At 32.2% G+C, this 12,308-nt stretch overlaps 1 protein-coding gene across 4 annotated transcripts in view; it reads left to right on the top strand.

Moving 5' to 3' along the window:
- Positions 1-12,202, top strand: part of LOC111044174 (sodium-independent sulfate anion transporter) — a 53,291-nt gene extending 41,089 nt beyond the window's left edge. For 2 of the 4 annotated variants that reach the window (XM_039435013.1, XM_039435016.1), the window contains 5 exons: positions 3,728-3,868; positions 4,851-4,996; positions 7,521-7,685; positions 9,732-9,895; positions 11,094-12,202. In XM_039435013.1, the coding sequence (XP_039290947.1) occupies positions 3,728-3,868; positions 4,851-4,996; positions 7,521-7,685; positions 9,732-9,895; positions 11,094-11,145 (668 nt within the window). In that variant the 3' untranslated portion in view covers positions 11,146-12,202. The remainder of the gene's footprint in view (positions 1-3,727; positions 3,869-4,850; positions 4,997-7,520; positions 7,686-9,731; positions 9,896-11,093) is intronic. The other 2 variants (XM_039435014.1, XM_039435015.1) reach the window with 1 other exon arrangement.
- The last annotated feature ends 106 nt before the right edge of the window (positions 12,203-12,308 follow it).

The following is a 12,308-nucleotide window of genomic DNA, read 5'->3' as shown; positions in this document are numbered from 1 at the left end:
CACACACACCACACACACACACACACACACACCACACACACACACAACATACAGACCAATACCCAAAAACCAGTTTTTTAGACTCAGGGGACCTTGAAACGTATAGAATTTAGAAATTGGGGTACCTTAATTTTTTTCGGAAAGCAATACTTTCCTTACCTATGGTAATAGGGCAAGCAAAGTAAAAATGTCAGTACCCTTTTTGAATTATTTAATCACTCAAATAATAATTCAAAAAGGGTACTGACATTTTTATTTTTCTTTCTATCTCTATAAAAGTAGCCCTATACAGAAAAGAGATAAATAGTATTTATTATTTTACAAAGGCGTCTTCCTAGATGTATTTTAAGCCTATTATGATGATGATGATGATGATGGGATGATTGATAATACAATGAAGGTAGAGTTATGGATGAATAAAAATTGAGGCCATTTCCGGAAAAAGGCCTCAAAACGGCTTTTTCCGATTATCGTTCCAATCGATTCGTCATGTTACTGTATTTTTAGTAGACTCACAAAGTTACAATGCATTATCTCAAAAACTGAGCACTCTATGAATTCTTTTGTCTCTCTATGCACTGCTGTCTGGAGCCCATTTTCAGGTGATAGTCAGTTGGTAAATTTCATATATTTTCTAAATTCCAATACAGGATCAGATAGCATGTTTAGATTCATAAAATTATAAAGGTTTACAAAATTTTGAACTGGTTCTAAAAGAGTCTAAGCAAATTATTTAACAAAACAAAAACATAAACTTTGAACTGATTTTACTCAAAACACACTTTTGTCATACCGTATGTGCCCTTTTTCCGGAAATGGCCTCAATTAGGCCTATAGGTTATGCTATCCACTTGAATCGATTTGAGTCCACTTTTGTGTCCAGAAATAAATAAACTAGAAATTTCGAATTTGATTTGATTGAAAACCGAATATAATAGAATGATTACATTCAATAAACTCCCAGAACTTGAAAATATTGGGTTATTAAGAAAAATTTTGAATCAGAAATAAAACACAAACTAATCCACTCTCCTGCCTCCATCATGTCTACCGATTCTTCCAAAATCTACCAAATTCTACAACAGTAAGATCCACTTTTTAGAATGAATTGAACGAGAAGCATTTAAGTTGTAATTTATAAAGAAGGCTTAAGGTGGGCGCACACAGATCGTCATCCACTCTCCTGCCTCCATCATGTCTACCGATTCTTCCAAAATCTACCAAATTCTACAACAGTAAGATCCACTTTTTAGAATGAATTGAACGAGAAGCATTTAAGTTGTAATTTATAAAGAAGGCTTAAGGTAGGCGCACACAGATCGTCATCGGACGGACGGCACGCATCGGACGATTAGATTCGATGCATTGTTTTCAATTGGAGTGTGCATACCTATACGATGCGGATAGGTATGCGCACTCCAATTGGAAACTATGCATCAAATCTGATCGTCCGATGACGATCTGTGTGCGCCTACCTTAAGCCTAAAGTTTGAGGCAATGTACCTAGAATACCTATGTATTCTAGATACCTTGGTTTGAGACAAAGGAAAATTCCCAAGCATGTTCAAACACAGCGTAGTTATACCTATTCCTAAAAAGCCAAATTGTATAAACATAGATCAGTTCCGCCCAATTTCACTTTTACCGGTTTTTTCCAAGATTTTAGAAAAAATATTCAAGATTAGACTTGAAAACTTTTATAAAAATAATAACTTTTTTAGTGATAACCAATATGGTTTCCGTGAAGGAAGAAGTACAGAAGCGGCAATTAAAAATCTCATTTCAAAAATAAATGACAGTTTTAGTGTTAATAATAAGTGTGCAGCTCTGTTTCTTGATATATCTAAAGCATATGATGCAATTGATAAAAACATGCTTCTAAAAAAACTTGATTTATCAGGAGTAAGAGGAATTGCCAATGATTGGTTAAGATGCTACCTATCTAATAGGAGTCAAAGGGTCAGAATTAACGATACGTTGAGTGAACCCGGGGACATTACCATAGGTATTCCTCAAGGATCAGTGTTATCAAGTACTTTATTCCTGGTCTTTATTAACGATTTGACGGATGGTGACTTACAGGGAAAGATTACATCTTTTGCAGACGATACAGTTATATTTTATTCGGCCAAAACAAATCAAGAACTTAAAAATAAATTAGAAATGGATCTTAAGCACCTTAGGTGGTGGTTTTGCGAAAATAAATTAACTATCAACACAGACAAATCTAATATAATACAATTTAATCTTCAAAACACGGATCAGGAGTTAACTAGTATTTACTTCCATAAATTAGATTGTGCGCAACAGGTGAATAATTTATTGTGTAACTGTGAAACTATAAAACAAGCACGTACAGTTAAATATCTGGGCCTCATATTGGATAGTAGGCTCACTTGGTCAGATCATGTACAGAAGATAAAAATGAGTTATTTGTATACATAAGGAAGTTCTATTACCTCAGACAGTTATGTCCAAAAGAAGTATTGTTACAATTATACCATGCAATTATTGGTTCTAGAATAAATTATGGAATAATATGCTATGGGAGTGCATACAATGTTCATATTAAACCTGTGATTACTGGTCAGAAACATATATTAAAAATAATTTGTAATAAACCTAAACAATATAGTTCAATGATGCTCTTCAGAGAACTGTCAATATTATCAGTGAGACATTCTTTTCTATTCAAAGCATTGCTGGATTTAGCTGAAAATAATTTCGATATTCAACAGATGAGAGAAAGAATAAACCTCAGGAATTCACAGGACATTAACCTCCCAAAACCAAGATTAGAACATTCCAGACGACACTTCAAATACATAGCTATAAAAATATTCAATTCACTTCCAGTAACAACAAGGAAAGTAACGTCACGTCAGTTATTTAGAAAAGAAATCAAGAAATTCATTTTACAACTAGACAACCGAATGATTTTTTTACTAAATTAATATAGGTCTAAATTTAGTATAATTTACACATTACACGACATGAACACTGCAACAATCAAAGATCATGAACTCACAAATCCCGTCCGGTATGCGTAAACAGTAAGACAGTATCAAATTTCAATCACTGTATCTTTCTTCAAAACGCATTCATTTATGGTATAATTACATCAGCACTTTGAAAAAAAACGAAACGTTAACTATGAATAAAATTGAACTAAATATGAAAAAAAACAGCAACCACTCCGTACATAGTTTTAAGTTTTATGTAAGTGTGTGTGTGTGTGTGTGTGTGTGTGTGTGTGTGTGTGTGTGTGTGTGTGTGTGTGTGTGTGTGTGTGTGTGTGTGTGTTTGTGTGTGTGTGTGTGGTGTGTTTGTGCGCATGTGTGAATGTGTGTGCGTATGAATGTGTGCGCATATGTGAATGTGTGTGCGTATGAATGTGTGCAAGAATGATTATAAATATTGACATATTGATTATTTCAATATAATACCATATTCAATTATTATGTTCTTCATGATATAATATTTAAATTTGTATATAAATATTTTATTATATATATTCAAGTGTCCCCACACAGGGTAGCCTATAGGGAACACATATTAGAAATTAGGAAACAATATTGTATTTGATTTTTGGAATGCATTTGATTGTATAATTATTTTTTTTTTGAATAAAGAATTTGAATAAAGACAAAAACCTTACTATAGTTTAATTTATTATTTTGTGTTTATTAAATTGAGTTTTCCTCAAATTCAATATTTGTTGTTTCAGGAGCCCTGGTCATCATCGCCCTCCTATTTTTCACACCCTGCTTCTACTACATTCCAAAAGCGGTGTTGGCTGCAGTTATTATAGCAGCTGTCGTCTTCATGGTCGAAGTTAGAGTTGTCAAGCCTATATGGAGGTCTAAAAGTAAGTTAATTCGAGAATAACCATTTATCAAAGTGATATTTTTCATCAGGGAACCAAGTGAATGTAGTATATTATCTTATATATTGCTGCATGGATTGAGATTTAAAAATAATATTATTGCAATTGTTAGTACGGTACGGTACCACGTATAAAATTGTAGGGACCATTATTTACAAACTTTAAACCACAGAAAAAAGGAACAAGCTTTGTTCTTTCCTTTGCGATTATACTGAATACTTTTCGATAATCATACAACCTAGCAAAATATTGAATAGTGATCATTAACAAGCAATATGTAATAGAAAGTGTAATTGAAGAGTATTATACTGAAGTCAATTACTGAGATATTGCAATTACTCAAATGCTAATGAATTATAATTATAATAATTATTATTAAACTTCGGGGTGACTTACAGCATTCAATTTAGATTTTCGTTTAATAATAATATTATACTGAACTCGAACTGATAATTTTTTATGTTCTTTGCAAGAGTAGTCTACAACAAAGCTATATAAACAATGTAAAGAATTGTGATTCTACACTGAGATTTACTTTAAACTGTAAAAATGCCAATATTATCAATGCCATAATGTATCAGAGCTGATTCCATTACAGGCTAATAACACAGACACAAAAATTTTGGTTGTATTTGCAAAATTAGGTACTTGAATATTTTAGATCAAATCAAATGTTTCAATTGTCGTTCTAAATATACATGTGTATTGACAAAGTCATGAAAACGGAGCATAGTCCTTAGTAAGAATCCTGAGATAATCTCATCAAATATTTTTCAAAATAAATATTGAATTGCACTGTAATCTATTTTAAAATCAAATATCGATGATGTGAGATCTCTCAATTCTTTTGACAAGAGTTATTGATTATATAAGCATACAGTCACCAATTTTACTAGCCTGTAGGCTTGGATATGAATGTGTTATAAAGGTATTTAATTAATTTTATATATTTTTTCAATTTCAGAAAGTGATTTGATACCTGGTGTGGCCACGTTTATAGCCTGTCTTCTATTACACTTGGAAATCGGTATTCTAATCGGCATAGGACTGAATCTCATATCAATTTTATATCATGCAGCAAGACCGAAGATCTCAATCGACATACATAAGGTGAGAAATATTTCCGTGTTTTTGAAATTTTTGTGACAGATTCTATAGTGAGGTCCATGTTTTAAGCATGATGGAGCGATAGCAACACCAAACTTAATCAAATACTGCCATAATAACGTGTACCTCATTGTAGTCGATAAACAGCATTGAAAAGAGAACCTTGTATTGATGTAGAATATTTTAATCTATCGTAGAGGGACGAAGTTGTACATTTATTTTCAATAAGTGAAAAACAAGGGCTTACCTTTTACCGGTACCAAACAATAATTATTGATAACTAGCTGGCCCGGCGAACTCCGTACCACCAAATAGTTGATTCATCTCATGACAAACTTTAGCTGGATGCACACCTGAGGAGGCGCGATGCGGCATTTTGCATCCAGGTGCTTCTTGCTTATTGGTTTGAATGGAAGAACTCATACACACTGAATCGGGCATTGGGTGGAACGGTGTGATAAGGAAATCTCCATAAGATCAACACTGTATCACCAAGCCGCGTCTCCTCAGGTGTGCTTAGCCTTAGCTTAATCTGATACACTATATTTTTATGAAAATTATCCAACAATCAGTATTTACATTCATATCTCAATATGGACTTCATATGTGCTTAGTTATTTTTATGACAGTTATCCAACAATCAGTATTTACATTTATATCTTAATATGGACTTCGTATATGTGCTTAATTATTTTTATGAAAATTATCCAACAATCAGTATTTACATTTATATCTCAATATGGACTTCCTATGTGCTTAGTTATTTTTATGAAAATCATCCAACAATCAGTATTTACATTTATATCTCAATAATATGGACTTCCTATGTGCTCAGTTAGTTGTGGAGCAGTATGTATTTTCAGATATAGTTGAATGCAGCTTGCTGGGAAATTGAATGGCATATCTCCTTGTTGCTGATTTTCCCGTGCATATTCTAAATTTACAGCATTTCGAGTTCTACGACCCAAGTTTGGACGTCGTTCGTACCACGTTATTATTAAGAATTAGAATTTTGTGAATCAGTAGAAATTAAATAGAAAAACAGATCTATCAACAGCTGTTGGATAACGCAATGATTATAACAGCTGATTTTTATTTCTGTGTGTGGCCAGCTCACAAATCTTTAATCACAGGATTACAGCTTCACAAATCTGTAACCACAGGATTACATGTAAACTATGAAGGACCGTAGGAAAGAGTCCTGAAGTCAGAATATGAATTTGATAGGCCATAAACCTGCTCCTGAACATAACAAACAACTAAAAAATCATCAAATTCGGTGCACACATAAAAAAGTTATTAAATGTCAAAATTTTAGGCTCGATTTTCATTTAAATAGATAATCGTGATCAATAATAAGTGGTTGATAACTTCTATTTCTAGCTTCTATTTCTAATGGTTGATAACTCTCTAAAACAATTCTAGGCAAACCCAGACTTTATCCTACAAGCGATCTATTCAATGAATTCAAAGTACTAACTGTTCGACAGCTGTACATAAAAAACTTGATAATATATATTAAAAAGAATAAAAATAAATTTCTTCTTCGTGAAAGAAACTTGAATTTAAATTTACGTCCTACTAGAGAAACATTCCATCAAGACATTTACATTTATTACATTCCTTAATAACAACATCAAATTAATGATTGAGAGAGAATCAACAGGATAAACCCAAAACTGTTCCTCTTCCTAATTTTGATAAAAATAGTCCAAATGAGGTTATGAAAACACTTTTATAAAGATCACAAAAATTTACAGTCCAAATATACATTATTCTAAAAATTTATAGACAGGATGGATTTGAATGTATGTAGAAGACAATTCACTTACTTATCACAGAGGATAATAAATCTTGTTCCTACTCATATTATTGCCAATACAAACCGGAGCAAAAAACTAAATTTCGAGATTGAGGAATGGATAAGATCAAATAAAACTGAAGAAAAAATCTTCTAGGCACCAACTGTTTCTTTTATGTTTTTTTTAACATAGAGTAATAATTATTGTGTGTTACTAACTTTTATCTTATTTCATCATCTACTAATCTACAAATTTATATTTGTGTGTAAATTCCACTAATCTTTGTTCTTAATTTGGTTTAATTTCTTAGTTGAATAAATATATTACTGCAACTTAGGTCTACGCACAGGTTTTACCTTGTAGGCTACTCCTTAAACATAGATGGACATAAAAAAATATACTGCAGTTTTGGAATCATTTTATATATTTAATAGTATTTTTCTTGTATTATTTTTAGATGTTATAATATTATATTATTATAATTGTGTATGTTTTTGAGAAATAAATTTGAATTTGAATTTGAATTTGATTTGTGTTTTTTATTATGTAAAAATAATACATAACACACAACATAACAATACAATATAACATCACATACAACACAACTCTAATAATCATGTTCTGTCTTGCTCCAAATTCAATAATATTCTTTAGAAATATATATTCTTCTTAAACCTATTTGAATGTTCTCGATTTTATTTCATTTTTTGGTATTTTTGTTTTAGAGTCGAGGAGGTGTAGAGTACCTTCTATTAACCCCTGACCGCTGCCTTATTTTTCCATCGGTGGATTACGTGAGTGCTCTAGTCACAAAGCACAGTGTAAAACGGGGCATACCAGTCGTTATAGACTGTTCTCATATCTATGGTGCTGATTTTACTGCAGCTAAGGTGAGTTAACATTGATTATTCTATAATTCACAATAGTTTCATGAAACTTTCTAGTTATGGGTTCCATTCCTTGTTTAACATGAATGTGTGAAGTGTAAAGTTTTAGGCTCAAAAATTTCTAGTTTCATTAAAAATTTAGACTTTTCGAATAATTATTGAGTTACTGTTCTAGATTTTTTGATTCTTGACTCTAATAGTATTTATTTGATTCAAATTTGCTCGTTTATCTGAGTATTGAAGAGTGTAGTTTGAAAAGTGAAAGTGACATAACCAACATTTTGATTTGGACAGTATAGTATAAATTGGAAATGGGACAGTTTTGGGCATGAGCCTGTTGTGCCTTTCCTCATGTCAAGTATGTGTACACAATGTGTTAAATGGATAATAATAATCTTAATTTTCTGCATCAACATAAATTGTTCATCCATGATTATTTAAGGATATTATTGGTCCATAATATAAATAATGTAGTATCTCTAAACTGATTGTACGGTATCTATCTCTATCTATCTATATCAATTCTAATCATTCAATTAGCCTATATTATCAAGGCAGCATATTCTGCCTCATGAATAAAGATATTTTGTTATAGAACTGATAAAAGATGATTCAGTTGAACCCTGGCTTCTTGTTCAGAAATAACTTACAGCAATTCTCATGTTTTGATTGACAACTACTCAACGGTAGGCCTATACTATCATTTTGTTATCGTACATATTTTGTTGCAATAGAGATTCACATCATGAGGCTATCAAAAAATACCTATACAAAGTTGTGAAGTTGGAAATTGAAACTTGCTACAATCATGATACTTGTAGCAGCATATTCACCCAAAAAATCAAAATTTAGATGAACATATTAATAAATAATATGTTAATAATAAATTGCTAATCATATCACATGTCATTGTCAAACTAATGCTGGCAATCTTTATACTTTATTGATAATTAATACAATCTACTCCTTATTTTCTCCAAAAAGTTTATTGAATGGTAATAAACATGGAATGTTTAAAATTTCTCGAACTCACGAGATTTTGAAGTCAAGATCATAAGTATAACCTCCGGTATGTCCCTGATAATACACCGTGATTCAAAAAGAATACCACAACTTTGAAAACTGATAACTATGCAAAGAATAAACGGAGAGTAGAGCACTATCTGTCATCGATTTGAGGAAGCTCTGAAGTTTTTTTAGTTCCTTATTTAGTCGCATTGGCACTCATCTGTCCGTGCCTATTTGAATGAAAACTATCCGAGGCAATGGATCGGCCGCCAAGCAGCTCGAGACAGAGCACTTCATCACTGGCCTCATAGATGCCCTGAGCTCACCCCCTTTTTTCTGTGGGGGTACGTTAAAGATAAAGTGTATCGACCTCCTCTACCAGCTAACATTGAGGAGCTCAAACAAGAAATAACAACAGCTATACAAACTGTTACGCCCGATATGCTACTGAGGGTGTGCAATGGGTGTGTATCGTATTGATATGACTCGAGTGTCTGGAGGGGGTCACATTGAACATTTGTGGACTTGTTTTCTAGTGGGGAAAACCTTGATTTAATACTCTTCATTTTGATTTATAATCCAAGTTACTATTATGTTTCCTTGATTAAATACAGATTTTCAAAGTTGTGGTATTCTTTTTGAATTACCCTGTATTTATACCAATTAATTTTTGGCTGATGTAGAAGCTTTGAAATATTGTCAATTATCAATAGAAACAGAGTATCCTCTATGATAAAAGCTTACGTTTTTCTTCATCTCAACAAGTACCGTATATATTATGTTGCATATCCATATACTTTTCACTAATAAATAATAAAACTTGAATTTTATAAACAAGTATGAAGTGAAAATGCACTCACTATTGTTGGTGACGATCATTAGACATTAGAGTAAGTTTCTACAGTGTGATGATAACCCACACCAGGTCGAAACGATCGTCACTGCCAATAGTAAGTACATTTACACTCCATAACTTACGTGTTTTTAAATGTCAAGTATATTATGGACTGGTGTTGATCAAGTTATTTTCATGTTTTGCAGGTTATTGAAATCCTAACACAGGACTTTTCCAAACGAAAACAGCCTCTTTTCTTCTACAATTTGAAGCCAAGTGTTGTGGCCGTATTTGAAGGAGTCCAACCCAAAGATTTTGTCGTCTATTACAATGATCATCAACTGGACCATCTACTATTGACGCATACTGTGTGAGTATTCAAAAATTCACTAAACAGTATTTTCTCTCATAACTTACCTATGTTATTACTAAGAAAAACTTAGTTTTCTAAAGTGGAATCTTCTTTCGATTGATTATTGTTGTTTGATTAGAATTCCTCATTATTTATAAAAAAGTATGTTATTGAATTCACTTATGACGTCCTATTGTTGCATATAAAAGACAAGCTTCACAACATTGAATCGTCACAATCAATAATAAACACAGAAAGTACAATAGTGCAAAGAGGAGACGTCAAAGAAAAAACACTGCCTCCAGGAGCACCCCCTGGAAGAAATCGATTAATTTCAGTTGATTTGAAGGAAATTTTTATTTTGTAATAATTCTATGATATGTAATTTTCTTCCCTCAAGGCATCCACACATTCATCCACTGTGTATGGCGCTCTTTTTAACAGAACTTTCCTTATCCTTCCGGTCATCTTTAAAAAGTTGGAAAAATCTTTAAAATTATGGGGGAGTCTATTTATAATTTTTATTGCGCAATAGTTTGGGCCTTTCTCCAGAAGGGTTAGTCTATGTGCCGGGTAACCGAGGATTGAGTCACCACTCCTCGTATTGTAGGAATGATCGAGTAAAACGGATGAGAATGTCCTCCAATTTTTACTAAAGTAAATGATGATCTCCAGAAAGTACATGGCTGGCAAATTTGATATACTCTCTCTCACAAAATAAGGCCTATAGGATGTTCGGGCACTGAGGTTGAAGGTTATTCTCAGAGCTCTTTTCTGCCTCCTGAAAATTACCCCAAGGTGTGTGTCATAGCCACCCCAGAATATCAAACTGTAAAGAATGACATGAGATAGCCATGATAGATCGCAAGCAGGGAATTATACCCTCACACACCTCAGCGAGAACAGAATAGCAGATATCCTATGCAAGAGACGCTGCACCTGATCACCCCATTTCAAGTCATCCTGCAGCTCGACCCCGAGAAACCTTGTCACTTGACTGATTGTAGCCTGATAGGTCTACGTTAGGTATATTGTTGTCTAAAGTTCGACGGGATGCTGTAAATTGAAGACTTTTTGTTTTGTTCATTATTTTGAATTGTTTTCATTATAATTGTTTAAAGATACTGACACTGCAACACTGTATCAATATAAATCTACGCATTATTATATATCATTATTGATGGAAATTGATCATTTTGTTGAAATTTCTTTTCAGCGCCACACTACAAGGCAAAAATTTCAAGACTCTTGGCAACGATCTGAAATGAAATCGCTAAAAAAATTTATCAACAATTTATTGTGTCTTCTAAGCGAATGGACTACTTGTATATACTTCTTTGAATAGTATTGAGCGTTTCAACGATCCAACACAAGGTCAGAAAAGTTCTACAATAATTTAGAGTCGTGTCAGTACAATTTTCATCTCAAGAACTGGACATCACATACGCAGGAACTGAAGGATTTTTTGTTGTGTCAGTCAAATTTCGGCTCAAAAATTTGACCAAGCAAGAGCAAATGACATCCTACTCATTGGACGTTTTCTTAAAAGTGTCGCCACAAGTCATACTCGAAGAGTTTTGCTTTGTGAAGTGATAGAAACAAAAATAAGCTGCAACTAATTTCAGTTGTTTGAGATGAGAATATTGTTTTGATGTTATACATCTAGAATGGTGATTTATGTATTTATGTATACAAGAATAAATTTCAGACAATCTGTTTCTTGACTAGATTGTTGACTCGAGGAAAAATCGAGTATAAATAAATAATGTGCCCAATTAGGATTGGTTTTAAAATTAGGATTAGTTTTTATACTGGGATAATAGAATTCGATGTAATTATAGCAAATGAATATTAGATATTCTAATTTTATTGTTGTCTATTGTAGATATAGAAATCAATGTTATTGCTTATGATATTATATGATACTCACTATTATTTATATTAGTAGACTTAGTTTCAGAAAAGATTCTAATATTGACTTTTATATCAATTAACTGTCAATTTACGACCAAAAGTATCTGTACACAATATCACTGAATTATTATTACTTTCCAGTTGAACATATTCAGGAAAATTAACAATAACTGAATCAATACTAAAACAATCAACATTGAAAATACAATATTGGTTTCACATCTAATCTAATTTATAAAATTATATGTATTTATTTGTAAATTAGTTCATTAAGTCCTGATATAATAGATTGTTCAAAGATGGAGCGGAGCTTTTATGATTATTTCAAAAGGATTTTGAATGTGATAATTTGAGAATATAATTCAGATTGATGTACTAAAGTAATAACCGATAAAAGAAGCCGTTATTTGATGGATTGTGTTTTATTTTCTCCAATATTTATTACTCTCTCAAATAGTAGGCAATTTATACTACAGATATCTCAAAACATTTGGGATTCTTGAATCCAATGATGATT

The sequence above is a fragment of the Nilaparvata lugens genome, chromosome 8 (genome assembly GCF_014356525.2).
Source record: "Nilaparvata lugens isolate BPH chromosome 8, ASM1435652v1, whole genome shotgun sequence".
Lineage (NCBI taxonomy): Eukaryota > Metazoa > Arthropoda > Insecta > Hemiptera > Delphacidae > Nilaparvata > Nilaparvata lugens.
The sequence above is the reverse complement of the archived record's forward strand: the minus strand, read 5'-3'. Positions and strand labels throughout refer to the sequence as shown.